This window comes from Trichomycterus rosablanca, chromosome 3, assembly GCF_030014385.1.
Source record: "Trichomycterus rosablanca isolate fTriRos1 chromosome 3, fTriRos1.hap1, whole genome shotgun sequence".
Lineage (NCBI taxonomy): Eukaryota > Metazoa > Chordata > Actinopteri > Siluriformes > Trichomycteridae > Trichomycterus > Trichomycterus rosablanca.
In genome coordinates, this window is record NC_085990.1 from 13267130 (window position 1) to 13284101 (window position 16972).

Below are 16972 nucleotides of genomic sequence, written 5' to 3' on the forward strand. Positions count from 1 at the left end.
CATGTAAAACAACTGGGCTGTTACCATGCCATATGTGGCCCAGATCCAAATTTTACTGATGCCCCTCTCCCAATCCCATTAATCATCACAACCTGTGATTTAATAATCATCACTTAACCCTTGTATTATGTTACGGGTCAATTTGACCCATTTCAATTTTTGAGTTGACCAAAGTGCAGGTTATCCTTACTTTTTTTCCAAGATATTTTATGAGTTTTTCTCATCTAGGGTCATGAACTGCTGTGTGAAATCTGGACACTTTGATGTGTCGTGGAGTGTCTGCACAGAGTTTGTATACAAAGATGATGTTGTGGGTCATTTTGACCCAGACAAAAACAAGCTGTTTAAATCCAAAATAAACATGTCTCTTTGATATTTTTTATTTTGACTGCCTCTGAATAGCCATTCAGAACCAGGTGTGTGTGTGTGTGTGTGTGGAAGAGGGACTTAATCTCCTCTGTCATTGTCACTGTTTCCATGCCCTTTCTTTGAGAAATACACCAAAATGAGCTCCAAACAATTTACAGCTGAAGAAGTTTTATCGCAGCTTATGAACTGGGATAGTGATGTAGAGGAAGAGATTTCAGAGTCGGAGGATCCTTCAGAGCCAGAGGACAATGCTATTGATGATCCAGATTGTCAATTTTCCCACAATGAGGAAGATTCAGAGGACGAGTCTGCCGGTGTCCCTTCATCAGATGAAAACCAAGACACGCAACAATCGTCATCCACAGAGGGGACATGGACATCTAAAGATGGTAAAATAAAATGGTCAACATCACCACACCAAAGCCGAGGCAGATTGTCATCTTCTAATGTCATCAAAATGACGCCTGGTCCGACAAGATTTGCTGTCACAAGAATTGATGATATTGAATCAGCATTTCAGCTCTTCATATCCCCACCCATAGAAAAGATAATCCTCGACATGACCAACTTGGAGGGGAGGCGTGTCTTTCAAGAAAAATGGAAGACACTGGATCCAACTGACTTGCATGCTTACATTGGAATTCTGGTATTAGCTGGAGTATACAGGTCAAAGGGTGAAGCAACTGCAAGTTTATGGAATGAAGAGAATGGAAGGCCAATATTCCGAGCAACAATGTCTTTGGAGATGTTTCACATGATCTCTCGTGTGATCCGATTTGACAATCGTGACACCAGAGCTGGTCGTCGCGAGAGAGACAAACTTGCAGCGATCAGAGATGTTTGGGATAAATGGGTCGAAATCCTGCCTTTATTGTATAATCCTGGCCCCCATGTTACTGTGGATGAGCGCCTCGTACCATTCAGAGGACGCTGTCCTTTCCGACAGTATATGCCAAACAAGCCTGCGAAAAATGGCATTAAAATATGGGCAGCCTGTGATGCAAAATCCAGTTATGCATGGAACCTGCAAGTATATACTGGAAAGTCACCTGGAGGAGCACCTGAAAAGAATCAGGGAATGTGTGTGGTATTGGAGATGACTGAAGGGCTGCAAGGTCATAACATCACATGTGACAACTTCTTTACATCCTACCGTCTTGGAGATGAACTTCAGGAAAGAAAGCTGACTATGTTGGGAACAGTCAGAAAAAATAAGCCAGAACTTCCCAGTGAGATTCTGAAGATGCAAGGAAGACCTCTGCATTACTCAAAATTTGTTTTCACAGAGAAAACAACACTTGTTTCTTACTGCCCAAAGAGAAACAAGAATGTTCTTGTGATGAGCACAATGCACAAAGATGCATCTCTGAGCACGAGAGAGGACATGAAGCCACAAATGATCCTGGATTACAACTCCACCAAAGGAGGAGTTGACAATCTTGACAAAGTCATAGCAACATATAGCTGCCAGCGCAAGACTGCCCGTTGGCCCTTGGTGGTTTTCTACAACATTGTGGACGTGTCTGCTTACAATGCCTATGTGCTGTGGATTGAGATCAACCAGCAGTGGAATGCCAGCAAACTGTACCGACGTCGACTTTTCCTGGAAGAACTATGCAAAGCACTCGTCACTCCCAAGATCCAGAACCGGGCCAGGCCAGCTCGATCCCCAGCAGCTGCAGCTGTCATCGCAAAAGTCCAGGGCAGGGCATCTGACCAACCAACAATGGATCCTTTGGATATAGGTGCAAAGAAACGCAAAAGATGTCAAGTCTGTCCCTCACGAGATGACAGTAAAACAAGTACCTGCTGTGTGAGGTGTAAGAAATACATCTGCAGAAAGCACACAGTCACATTCTGTCCATCATGTGGGGAACACTGAAAATGTTGAACATTGAAAACCCAAAAAAAGGGTTTGTGAAGATGGAAAAATTTAAATCAGTTCTTTTCAGTTTGTGTCTTCTTAAATTGAAATTGAGTTATTTAATATAGAGTTAAAATTATATATCTCTTCTTCTCGTTTCTTCTAAATGTTTGTATAATTTAAAATAAAGTTCTTAATGGTTTAACTTCATTTTTGACTGTGTTGAGTGGATTTACACAATACGGGTAAAAATGACCCGCAACATAATCAATGTATTTTTTTCTCACCATAATACAAGGGTTAATCATGTTTTCCATCAATATAACAATACAACAAACATTTAAATGTCTCACTTTATTCATTGTTTCAACTTGATGCACTGAGTCAAAATAACTTACTATGTTTATTTTATCCATTTAGAAAATGAGCTATCTAGTCAAATAAACATACAATTCCTCTTTATTTTAACACACACTTTTAAGTTCATAAAACTGCAGCTATATTCACATAACTTACTGTCTAAAGTTAACAGTGCTTATGTTCATCATTTCTAGACTTGACTAATAAATGTTTCCCAGTTTCTTTAAACTTTACAATGAATCAACTTACAACTTCTGTTTAGAAATATCATTTATTTAAACAAAACAAATATTTCACAAGTTTTTACCTTGGCTCTTAGTACATCTTTTAAAAAGGCAATGTGTACCCAAAATAAAAACAGTGCCACCTTTGAACACATTTATTGCAAACAGGTTCCATGAATGTTGTTTAGGAATAAATCTGCTCTTTGTAGTGCTGTAGTATTCTTCCTTGACCATTTCCACTTCATGAAAGGGACCTTAAGAACTCTGCAGAGAGAAAAAACAAGAATGCTAAATTGTGTTCTCAAAAATGTATGTGAATAAAATTATTATCTGGATAGGGAGATATTTAGCTCTCTTCATTCATCCCTACATAGGTCAATTAAACCCAATTACAACTTTAAAAAGAAACCCAAATTCTTTAACGCTCAGCAGATCAACACCGTGTAAAAACGCACATTATTACAAGTCATTATTTACTGTGGATGGCTAACGAATTAGCTAGCTAGCTAACAATCTTTTTCACTATTAGCTTACCCGAGCACGCATGCAGACGTTTCGTTTAAAAGCAAACAAAAGTTTATTTCACCACAGTTAATGTTCCGTTATACTCATTACAGCACAAACCATTATTTATTATAAACCATTACTCATTACAGCACAAACCAACACAACCATTATTTAAAATATCTGCCATGGACCCAAGTGGTGTAGTAGCTAACTGTTAACCTAATGTTAAGCGTTCATGGCCTCGGTAAACATAACGAAACGAGTAAATCCGTCAGTTCTGTCACATTTAATGGTCGGCGTACACAATTTCACTTTTTATCACACAGGTTTTAAACTTTGATAAACTCACCTGCTTCCCGCCATTGATGCTTTCAATAGTAAACGCTCCAACTTGCCAAACTCCACTCGGTGTATCAATCCGCCTCAAACTGTAGTCCAGAGTCAGGTGTGTCCCTCCGCCGCTAAATGTAGTCCCCTATCGTATAACGTGTGTTATTCTTGTTTTTATCAGTATTAATATTAAGGCTTTTCGTCTGTGAAAAAAATTGGTTAGCCCCATGCTCCCATGGTTTAAAAAATATTATTGTTCTGTCTAACTCAAAAATGGTCCCACCTATAGGAATCGCCCACTCTTTCCCCACCTTTTGTTTAACTGATAACTTACAGACATGAGTTAAATGAACATTGACAACATAGAAAAACTCACAAGTAGTCAAGATAACTGATTATTTTACGTTAGATTTTCTGAAAACGTAATAACCTGAGTTCAAAATCCAAAACTTGTCATGACAATTTGAGTTGAAAAGAAGAAATGAGTTCACATAACTTATTGAGGCTGAAATGTTTTACAGTGTATCTTATTATTCTTAGTTACAGTAGTAGTATTAATTTTCATTAATTTTGCAAATGTTGTCGTTTTTGTTTTATTTATTTGCAAATGAATGCATTTGAATGCTTTAGAAAGTGGGACATTACCATTTTTCATATAAGAGCCAGTATTACTGGCTCACTTAGTTTGCCAGTGGTGCCATGTCTTTGCCAAATGTGGCCCAGATGTGTTTTGGGACATGTGGGCCATATAAGCATTTCCTATATGTGGGCCACTTTTGGCTCATATGCTGTTTGCCGATGCCGGCAGTGAGCCGGCAGTGCCGTAATGTTGCCAGAAGTGGCCCACATCCGTATGCTATCTGGGTTACAGATAAGTGATGACGGTGTTTCATACAGAGAGCATAACATAGAGCCTACATGTTCTGTACTCATAAGTCAGGAAATACGTGATTTCAAAGCCTTGTCCAGCTGTTTACTGATGTTTGTCATGTTTAATGAAGGGGGAGGGGGACAAACTGCAGCAAACAGATAGACAGGGAATTTAAAGACAGTTTTACAGTTTTACAAATTAGACACGTTCACTAGTTTTGTTTCATTTAGGTTAAATGTATTTATTTAAAGAAATGTTAAAATGACCAAGCGGCTCACGCGTTAGGGAGCATCATAAAACTAACAGAAAAACGTAGGAAACATTTACTCTGCACTTATGACAGAGAAATAAATGCATTCAAATATTTTAATATATTTTTAAAACTATTTTTAATATACACTTATTAATGTTCCTCACAACCTACAAACTTTGTTTTATAAATACTGCTTTCATTTCAAGTCAAGTAGCTCTCACAGTAAAGTGCTGAAAATAGATACAAGCATACAATATTTTATAATTACAGCATCCTGGCCAAAACGCTGTGTGAGAAAAGTCACCTGTAGTCAAGGAGTTATTTTCATGCCAGCATTTATACTTCAACAGTTGAGGTTTACTAATAAGGAATAATTTACATTACAAACTAATATATGTAGAAGCCTAATATAATGCTCTACATTTACATTTTCAGCATTTAGCAGATGCTTTTATCCAAAGCGACTTACACAATGAGCAATTGAGGGTTAAGAGCCTTGCTCAGGGACCCAACAGTGGCAACTTGGTGGTGGCGGGGCTTGAACGGGCAACCTTCTGTTTACTAGTCCAGTACCTTAACCACTGAGCTACCACTGGCCCTGATATATTATATATAACTACATACAAAAAATAATGAGTAAATATGAAAATGTTATTTAGCTATTTATTTGATTTTATTGGCATAGTACAATAATAGGCCCATTGTTAACATTAACTACCCAAAGTGGGTTTCTGATTTGAAATCAAAGGTAGGTCTTAAGTTGAGTGAGGTAAATTGATACTAGTAATGGTGTAATGCTTCAACTCAGAAAACAGTAAAATGATGTATACTGTATTCTCCCCTTTATGGAGATTCAATAAGTCACTCTTGATAATAATGCACAACATTGATTTATCTCATTTACACATTTTGCAGCATAATGCCAAGAAAAGAAAAGTTACAAAAGCAGAAAGAAAAGGAACTACATCCAGCAGCCCAGGGTAGCAGCTCTCTTTTATCCTGGATTAGGCAATCTACCAGTAAAGTAAATAAGGGAGATGTATCAGTATCAGTTGTTTGGTTATTAAAAAGCGTGCACAATATGAATATATATTGTTTTACCTGTTTTTCATTTATTTATGCAATTTGATAATTTGAATTATTTAATTAGATGTGTATTGATTGTGTTAACAAAATAAATATGTAAGTTAAATATTCTACTGTTTTTTATTTTATTTTTTATTAATAATTCTGGCGATGGGTGCCCCTTTTTTTGGCTTGAGCACCTGCCCCCAAAAATGTCTGTGCACGTGCCTGGTATAACCTGTCTGATCGGGTCAGGATAACAATGTTTTTCATTCTGGATGGTACAATGGTTTTCCAGAGTAAGAAAGAAATTCTGGTGACATGAAGTCATCATTTAGCGAAACAGCAGCTTTGTGTTTTATTTTCCTTTGTTAAAAATAACTTCTTCTGATAAACAGTTAAATACTCACAATATCAACATACACTGATCAGCCATAACATTATGACCACCTCCTTGTTTCTACACTCACTGTACATTTTATCAGCTCCACTTACCATTAGAAGCACTTTGTAGTTCTACAATTACTGACTGTAGTCCATCTATTTCTCTACATACCTTTTTAGCCTGCTTTCACCCTGTTTTTCAATGGTCAGGACTCTTCCAGGACCACCACAGAGCAGGTATTATTTAGGTGGTGGATCATTCTCAGCACTGCAGTGACACTGACATGGTGGTGGTGTGTTAGTGTGTGTTGTGCTGGTATGAGTGGATCAGACACAGCAGCGCTGCTGGAGTTTTTAAATACCGTGTCCACTCACTGTCCACTCTATTAGACACTCCTACCTAGTTGGTCCACCTTGTAGATATAAAGTCAGAGACGATCGCTCATCTATTGCTGCTGTTTGAGTTGGTCATCTTATAGACCTTCATCAGTGGTCACAGGATGCTGCCCACAGGGCGCTGTTGCCTGGATATATTTTTGGTTGGTGGACTATTCTCAGTCCAGCAGTGACAGTGAGGTGTTTAAAAACTCTATCGGCATTGTTGTGTCTGATCCACTCATACCAGCACAACACACACTAACACACCACCACCATGTCAGTGTCACTGCAGTCCTGAGAATGATCCACCACCTAAATAATACCTGCTCTGTAGTGGTCCTGGAAGAGTCCTGACTATTAAAGAACATCATAAAACAGGGCTAACAAAGTATGTAGAGAAACAGATGGAATACAGTCAGTAATTGTAGAACTACAAAGTGCTTCTATATGGTAAATGGAGCTGATAAAATGGACAGTGAGTCTAAAAACAAGGAGGTGGTTTTAATGTTATGGCTGATCAGTGTACAACACTGAAAAACACTGGCAGTAGAATAAATCATACTGAAGAGTTTAGTGACTTCCAACATGCTATCTATTCATGAAGTAGGTTTGTCACATTTCTCACATTTCTTTAAGTGTCTGACCTTGACTGAAACATGTTCTACTTGTTTTCAGACTGGAAACAGCACAGGAATTCTAGTTTTAAGCTTTATGAATTGGCTTTGCTGAGCAGCCACACACATCCCCTAATCTAAGCAATGCCAAGGCTTGACTAAACTGGTGTAAATCACACCAGCAATGGATTCTGAGGTAATGGATCATACTGTAACATCAGTTTTTGAAGTAATTTAAGTTTTTTTCCACCACAACAGAATCTTTTAACCACCCAATGCCTTGGAAATGAGTTCTCGAATTATCACCCATCATAACTGCACAACCTTTGGCAGTGAATTGTGGGTCCTTACTTGAGCATTATTGGTGTTCACAAACATTTAAGCAAAGAGCAATAAACCAACAGGGACCCACACTTATTTAAATACTGTAGTATTTATTTATTTTCTTTTAAATGAATTAAAATGGTCTTTATTGTGTTTTTACCAGTTAAGTGAATTAAGCAGTTGAAGCTATAATCTATTATCAGCTATTATCAATTGATAATATAATCTATGGTAGCTCAGCGGTTAAGGTACTGGACTAGTAATCAGAAGGTTACCGGATCAAACTCCACCACCACCAAGTTGCTACTGTTGAGCCACTGAGCAAGGCACTTAACCTTTAATTGCTTAAATTGTATTGAGTCACTTTGGATAAAGGTGTCAGCTAAATGCTTATAAGCTTGAAAATGCCATTGCAATTTCGTCTTCGAACTATGTTTAAGAGAGGTGTTGCCAAATTTTAGCTGATCAATCCTCATATCAGTAACACTTCATAATAATATAACCGACTAGCTAGAGAAATTAAACAGATTGATCGGCTCGCACAGTGGCTTAGTGGGTAGCACTGTCACCTCACAGCAAGAAGGTCCTGGGTTCGATCCCCAGGTGGGGCAGTCCAGGTCCTTTCTGTGTAGAGTTTGCATGTTATCCCCGTGTCTGCACGGGTTTCCTCCCACAGTCCAAAAACATGCAAGTGAGGTGAACTGGAGACACCAAATTGTCTATAACAGGTTTGACATTAAAACTTGTGAACTGATGAATTTTGTGTAACCAATAACTACCGCTACTGTCATGAATGTAACCAAAGTGTGTAAAACATGACATTAAAATCCTAATAAATAAATAAATAGATTGGTCAAAGTTTAGCTTGAGTTTTCTTTGTGTAATAACATGTTAGGGACAAATACAACTCCAGGACGTCATTGTCATACACCTCTGCCTTTTAGTAAGTCTCTCCCTTCCTCTTTTACTTTTTGCTCACTATTAAATTGGCCTCAGAACATCTTTTTATATCCATTACAGATGCTATGGTTATTATTTTATTGTTTTAATTGCAGTTAATAACTAGAAATATCTATATCATCTGAAATGTAACAGAACTGTTCCAACAATAAACAAAGCAGATGAAATGTAACATTTCTTTTCATTTGTATTTATGGATAAGCTGCATTACTTTGCTTGTCCTACTTCTGTTATCATTACTGATTTTCTTCTTCTTTTTTGCATCTATTCTCTTTTTAATGTACTTTGCCCCACATATTTAAAGCTGCTACTGTTGGATCCCTGTGCACTACCTTTCCTGTCATGAATGTAACCAAAAAGTGTAAAACATGACGTTAAAATCCTAATTAATAAATAAATAAACTCATTTGGTTCCACTGTATTCAGATACAGTTGTAAGTTGCTAAGTACTTTAAAATCAGTGCAGTCAAACTTTCCTTTTTTATACAGTATGTATACTTAAGGTTTACATGTGTAGACAAGGAGACAATGGCACAAAGGTAAATAAGTTTTTTGTGTGTTTGTGTGTATGTGCCAGTTTCAGTCACAAAAAACAGTTACCAATGCTAAGATCTCCCAAATGCTATGCCATGCCTGTCACAAGTGTATGTAAACTTTTAAACATACAGCAGCTATCAACCAAGATTTTACACTGTAAATGCTCTTAAATAATTTGTTATGTTCAAACTTACTTAGATGTATTTAAATTACTGTACAGATGTACACTAGAATTAGATACAATTATTTTTTTTAAATAAGATTTTTCTGATAATCAAAAACTATCTTTACTATTATAAATCGACAACTTTTGTCTTAGTAAAGAAAAAAATTGACTCAATACCAATAAATTAAACAACATCAGGAGAGTGAAAGTGCATGTGATTCGTATTTATTAACAAGTGCAATAAATAAAGTTTAGCAAAATCAATACACATAGAAAACATTGTGTGGAATCATTAAAACAGTGTTATGAATCCATTTCCCTTCATTTCACCGCATGCATTTTCTTACTCTTATAAAAGGATGGAAGGCTGCCAGTAAAGTTTGTTTTAGAAAAAGTCAAGAAAAAAATTATGTGCAAGTAGCTGCAGGTACAAACATCCAGCATAATAACCAGGGAAGAATTTGGTGAGAACTTGTTACTCTGTTATTCGAATTGTTATTTTAATCTGTACCAACGAAATATATTCATGACTTTTTAGAGACTTGTCAGGTCATACATCATATATTTATATAATATGTGAGATTCTTTTCAATCAGATTCTTTAAGAAAGCAACTATTAATCATGGTCCAAAGCAGCCCTTCAGTTTTTCCCTTCCACCATAAGTACACTGATTATAGCACAAAGATTATTCTACTAAAAACTGATAAAATATCTGATTCTTCTTTGTGATAAACTGCATATTAAGACTTGATTTTTGACAGAATAGAATGTCCAGTTATTTTACAGGTCTAAGTCGGGTTCAGAATTCTTTTACAGCTTTACAGCCACAGGTTGAAGACCGGCAGGATGAGGGAACAGAGAACCACCAGGAACACACTGGTATGAACAGCAGGGCTTCCTGCAGTAGGATCTGTGGAAATGAAATATGATAGGTTATCATTGGGATAATTTGTTCATGTTATCATTTATTCATGTTTTTATTTGCTAACTGCTTTATCTTTATTAACCACTTTATCTTAATTAACTTGCAGAAAAAAAGCAAAAAGAGGTGGGCATGTCTATCGATTTATAAATGCACTCAACTGAAGTAGCCCACCAACCCACTAGCACTGGGGAACATGCCAAACTATTTACGGACTGTTACTAGATGTAAACAATAAAACCAGGTGCTCAGGACCCTAGTGCTGTGCAGAGTACCTGTTATGTCACTAAGCCTTCCCACATCTCATTATATTACAATTCAGCATTTATTTTAGGGTCCATGCATTTATTTTATTTTTTTTTCTGCCTAGGTTTAGTAAACATTTCTGGAACAATCCAGTTGTAAGTCCAAAGTACTACATAATGTTTGGGTAAGAAAGCATTTCTTTCTATTTTCTGTTTTATTAGTTTTATTAACATTTTTAAAAGGTGCAGGAATAAATTTTAAAAAGACCATACAAAAACATTCATACTAATAATTTAATGTAGTATAGGGGGTTGAATTGTGGGTTTACACATTTTTATTCTGTACATCTATTATCTAAATCTCGTTAAGGGATGCTACTATATTTGACTTCTTCTTACCTGTGATGGTAAAGGAACCAGATGCTGTTTGCAGGGTTGTAGGGTTTTTGGCCACACACATGTATGTGTTGCCCAGCTGGGTAGTCATTAGCTCTAGGATTAATGTGGCCTCATTTCCAACAACATTGTTTCCAAAAAACCATTGATACGTGCTTGGTGGTTTAGAGCTTGCCTCACAAGTCAGCAAAATGGCATATGAGACCTCAGGTGTGATTTTCACAGAATATGGACCATCTGTTTACCACAAAAAACACAAAGTTAGGCATAAATAAGAGTTTGATAGAGCAACATGTCAATGAAAAGATTCAGATGGTAAGTTCTGTATTAATAAAGCATAAGAGTTCAGGGTAATCTTTTTAAATAATTAGGTACAAAGAACATAATTTCAAGCTGCAATGAACAGGATTTTTATTAGTGTAATGTTGTTCTAAGTTTGTGTCACTATGTCAGGGGTGCACAACTTATTTTTACCAAGGGCCGATTTCACATAAACACCTAAACCAGAGGGCCACACATTTCATTTTTACAGATCTGTCCACATGAATTTGTAATACAGTTAGGGCTGGGTGATATTGAAAAAAAAAATTGATTATTTTCAAATGTATTATTGATTCTCGATTGCGATTGCAATTTTCATTTTTTGTATAATTCAACTGAAAAATTTTAATTTAAAAGACTGCAGAAATGCAAAAATAGTAACAGCACCACCTAATTATCCTTTCAAGGAACTCAAACTTTATAACAATATAACAATAATTAGAACAAAATAGACATCTTAATTAGCTATGTCCTTTATATAAAAAAAACTCACAAACTCACTTTAAATAATGTGCAGCATAAGAAAAGTGCAAAACCACAAACAGTTCTTTACAGGTTTTTTAAAAGGAACTCGAGCCTGTTTACTGTTTCCACCATATAAGTGAGTCTGTATCAGTATCTACACTGGGGGACATCGAATAAGCACTCAGCTCAGCTTTGATTTTGTCCTCTTGTGACTGGGGGGGGGGGTGGATGGACGGGGCACATTCCACGTCTAACCATATGGACTACAATTCCCATGAGCCCCTGGACTGTCACGTGACAACCACATGTCCCCGGTCAGCCAATCTTGATCGCGCTCACCGGAGTTTTGATTCAGTTCAGCTGTGTTCGGTTCCATGAATCTTATTTAAACTCTTCTGTTTGTGTGTCTCGTTGTGAAGTTTTGTCGATCGTGTTTGTGTCCTTATTTCTGAATCTAACCGTTACCGTGTATAATCCTTGTTGTCTTCCGTTTGCTGCCTGTCTGTTTATCCTCTGGTTTTGGACTCTGCCTGGTTTTGTACACTGTTTTTGCCCTTTTGATATTAAACTTTCCCTGATTTATATTCCGCGAGCTTCTGGTCAGTTTCTGCCTCGTGACATGTTGGTATTTTAATTAAAATATAAAGTATGTAAACAATCGCGATCGTCACATTCTAACATCATGTGAAAACGTTCATTCTAACTAACAGAATTAATTGTGAAAATCGCCCAGCCCTAAATACAGTTACATAAAACCAGATAGTTACAAGAAATGTGTTGGTCTGACACCAACTGATTAATGTGGTCGCAAGCACACCAGACAAGAAAATAGCTGTATGTCCATTCAGGGTTAAATTTTATATGCTCGAGATCCACTTTTCTTTGTTTACTCGTACTTGGTTTGGACAAACACATGGTACAGCTGAAGTAACTTGTATTTACATCATTTACTTTTCAGTCGCAAGTTCATGGAATTACCCGGTGAATTTAAAGTGACAGCATCATTTTTTTAAAAATGCATCAGCATTTCATTTGGCGGTCCGGATCGAGAGTTTTGCCGGGCCGGATCTGGCCCGCGGGCCGTATGTTGTGCACCCCTGCACTATGTTAACACTAAAAAGCACAATTACTAAATTAATGTTATGAAAGCAAGTGCATGATATGCATACAAACGCACATAAAAAGATCAGGGTATTACATATCATATAAAGATATACCATATTATACAAGCAAATTAAAATAATAATGTAGAGATGAATGTGTAAATAGGGTGAAGCTAGGTGCCGAGTTGGCTACATTTCGCCAGGAAATGTAATGCCACCATTGGCTTTAATAACTGATAAACTGTTTGAATGATTAATTAGTAGGTAATTTATCTTATGAGTATTTAATATGTTTGTAGTTTGTTTGTCTGAGCTGCATTAGTATAAATACAGGATATAGTGAACCATAGATTCATTTAGCTAGTTAGTTGTAAATAACACCTACAGTAATGACTAGCTAACTACAAGGATACAACTATGTAAATGTAACATGATAAAAGTTTTGACAAGGCAGAACTTTTGACTGAAGGGCCAAAAGATATAGTTAATGTAGCAATAGTTAATGTAACACTTACAAGTACTTCCTGTGCTATTGGTGGCAGTAGTGCTATTAGTGCCCACCGTGGTGCTAGTAGTGCCTCCAGTGATGTTTAAGATGTAAGTAGCATTGTCGGTGTTGCCTGTCACAGGGTTCTCAGTAACACATTTGTATTCTCCAGCGTTGCTGTATGACACTGATGGAATCTGATACTGTCCACCAGTTTCCACCAATACACCTTTGAAGTACCATTTTACGGTACTGGGAGGTTGAGAGTAGGAAGTGCAGCTCAACATCACACTGGAGCCTGTGCTTGCTTGGTTTGGACCATAGATTATAGCGTTTACTGGACCGTCTATAAAACAAATGCAAAAAGGTAAAGAAATTCATTTTTATTCATTCATGTTAAATAGAAATCAATCACAAACACTTGTAATAAACGTAAATTATGACAGTCTTGGAATTGTAATAATTTTGGCTATTTTTTCTGTGACTGGATATTTAAAACATACAATACACTGAATTAAAGTTCTTCTTTGATTAAAATGTTCTAATCTGCCGAACCCATATAATAAGTTTGGAGGTATAAAATGTTTTAAATATTGTTCAACTCTGTGGCATGGTTTTATAATTCTTTTTAGTCATTATAATTGACTATTGCCATAGTTATTGCCAAAGCCACTACAGCTGTTACGATAGACTGTCACAATTCTCTGTGCCCCAAAAAACAGAGCTTGTTTGAATAAATCTACTGATAATTAACATTTATTGTTTAATATTCTTACTTACAGTTAACCACGAGATTGTAGGGATTGCTGGTCATGTTGTTCAAAACATTGATGCCCTGACATGTGTACATTCCACTGTCAGTGCGATTTAGTTGGCTGAACATGAGAGTCTTGTTTTGGTTGGTAAGAGACATGCTGCTGGTATTCATAATCACACCATTCTTTAGCCAGTAAGTGGTGTCTGCACGTCCAGTTATATTACAGCTCATATTATAAGGCTTACCGGCTATGGGCACTGCATTTGAAGGTACTAATGCAATGGCTGTTACTGGGTCTGCAGAGAAAAACAAATCATGAATAATGATAAACTTACATTTGAAGTTTCATATATACATAAAATGAATGACAAACATATATAACATATATATATAATAACATCTATATAGTTCATTATTCTCTATATAATGGAGATAAAACATTGGACATATATTTTGTGTTTACTCCATTACAGTCTCCAAAACACTTTAATAATTTAAAAAAGTTATGAATGAATGGGAGATACAAAAAAAAAAAAACACCCCAAGTGGTTTTGATTGTTTAAGAAAAATTGTAAAGCTTTTTTGTTTGTGTGGACAGGTCCTTAAATGTACAGTGTGACACATAAATACTTTTCAAAACATGCATTTTAATTGAATGTCAATGAACTTTTAGAGTTACAAAAATATTTGAACTTACCAATGACAGTTAGATTCTTTTTAACAGTTCCGGTGAGGCCTGTCACATTGTTTTGTGCTTGGCAAGTGTATTCTCCACCTTGATTTGCTGCAATCGATGGAATCTGATACGAAGAAGTATTCGCCACTACAGTGCCATTAAACAACCAGGTGTAGCTACTGGCAGGTTGAGAGGATGCAGTGCAGATTTGGGTCACCGAAGACATTGTTGATACAGCAGACGGACCAGAGATTGTCAGGTTTAATGGACCATCTAAAAACACAGTAATAAAGGAAATTATTATTACTATTTTATTTATTGTTTATTATTAGTGTTATTACATTCTTCAGGTCACAGATTACAGTATTGCACTGGTAAATGCATTTTGTTATGCTGTATGGTGTACACATATGCATTTGTTACTCACAGTTTGCTGTTAGGTTGTAGGCTACACTGGTCATTTTGCCCAGTCCATTCATGGCTACACATTGGTACAGCCCATTATTAGACAAAAGGAGCGGGTTGATTGTGAGGTTCCTGTTTTGGTTGGTGATAGAGATTGTGCTGGTATTAGTCTGATTTACATTGTTCTTGATCCAGTATACTGTGTTGGCGGTTCCGGTAATGTTACAGATCAGAGTGAAGCTTGTGCTGTTTATGGGCTGTGTGTTACTAGGCACCACTGAAACAGCCGTTAATGGTTCTGGAGAAAAGAAAGTTATTCCAAATGATTTATATTCATATATTAAAAAAGTGCAACATGACAATACATTCTTTACAGAAATGTATTACCAGAATGTTTAAGAATGGGTTTTTTTTTATTACTTAAAAGCTCATATCTTACCAACTACAGTCAGGTTCAATTTAGTACTGCTGGTGATGCCTGTGACGTTATTTGTCGCTGTGCAGTTGTATTCACCACTTTGGTTTAATGAAATTGATGTCATCTGATAAACAGCACCATCTGCCTGCTTGATGCCATTTAAGAACCAGCTGTACGTAGAGCCTGGTCGAGAGGCAGCAGTGCAGTTGAGGGTCACTGAAGACTTTACTGCTACAATGCTTGGACCAGAAATTGTCATGTTCATAGGACCATCTAGAAGACACAGATATTTAAAAAATTATTATTGTGAAGTAATCACTGTGAATAATTAAAGTTTCTGGTGACCTGGTTTTATATCTGGTTTTATATTTGGGGCACGAAGGGGCGCAGCTATCTAATGCTGTAATACATCTCTTGGAAATGAGCCACTTAAGAACTACACTCCAAACACATATGGATTCTAGTATTTAAACTTGATTATAGTCAAATTCCTTCTTGTGCTTGTTTAAATGTTTTATGTACATAGCATGAACTGAACATACAGTTGAAGTAAGACAGTTTATTTTAAACCTAATGACTAGCTTGCTCATTTATTGTTTCCATTTTTTAATTAGATATGGTTGCTCGGGTGGAGTAGCCGAGTAGCCGGTTTATTACGCTAGCTCACTACCACTGGGAATCAGGGTTCAAATCCCCAGCAGTACCATCGACCAGTCGAGTATCTACATGCAGACATGGTTGGTATTGTCTGAGGGGGGTGGCCGATAGGTTGCTGTCCTGTCCATGGTGTGTTACTGCATTGCAGTCGAGGGGCTGGGGCCACTGTGACCCTCACAAGGATAAAGCATTAGTAAAACATTAAAATAAAATAAAAATGTGTAACTAATGTGGTAATGTGTAACTAACAGATTAATACTCAAAGTCTTTGTTACTTACAGTTAACTGTTAGGTTGTAGACTGCACTGGTCATGCTGTTCACTGCACCGCTGGCTCCACATGTGTACTGTCCATCATCAGAGATAAGAAGCTGCAGGATTGTAAGGTTCTTGTTTTGGTTGGTAAGAGAGATTCTGCTGGAATTAGTTTGATTTACACCGTTCTTAGTCCAGTAGACCAGGTTTGCAGGGCCCGTGACGTTACACATCAGAGTCATGGGATTGTTGTATGTGGGCAGGGTAGCAGCAGGCATGATTGCAACAGCTGTTATGGGCTCTGCCGTGAACAAAGTCATTTCAGTTTATTGAGTTAGCACTTTTTATGTCCCAGAACTGACTACATTGTAAAAAGCACTTAAGAAAAAAAAAAGAATGCTATTTTTTGATAGAGGTCTTACCAACAACAGTTACGTTCCATTTAGCAATGCTGATGTTGGTGGTGATGTTATTGACTGCTGAACATGTGTACTCTCCACTTTGGTTTAGTGAAATGGATGCAATCTGATACACTGGCCCACTTCCCACCATCTTTGTATTGTAGAACCAGGAGAAGGTACTGGGTGGTTGAGAGGAAGCAGTGCAGTTCAGGGTTACTGCAGAGTTTCGTACCACAACAGATGGACCAGAGATAGTAA

The 16972-nt window shown here is 36.9% G+C and overlaps 1 protein-coding gene across 1 annotated transcript; it reads left to right on the top strand.

Moving 5' to 3' along the window:
• Positions 1-505: 505 nt before the first annotated feature.
• Positions 506-2251, top strand: LOC134310093 (piggyBac transposable element-derived protein 4-like). The gene has a single exon (XM_062991609.1). The coding sequence runs from the start codon at positions 506-508 to the stop codon at positions 2249-2251; it is 1746 nt and encodes a 581-aa protein (XP_062847679.1).
• Positions 2252-16972: the final 14721 nt, after the last annotated feature.

Excerpts from the sequence above, each read along its gene's own strand:
- LOC134310093 (XM_062991609.1), top strand. The coding sequence starts at position 506 with ATGAGCTCCAAACAATTTACAGCTGAAGAAGTTTTATCGCAGCTTATG.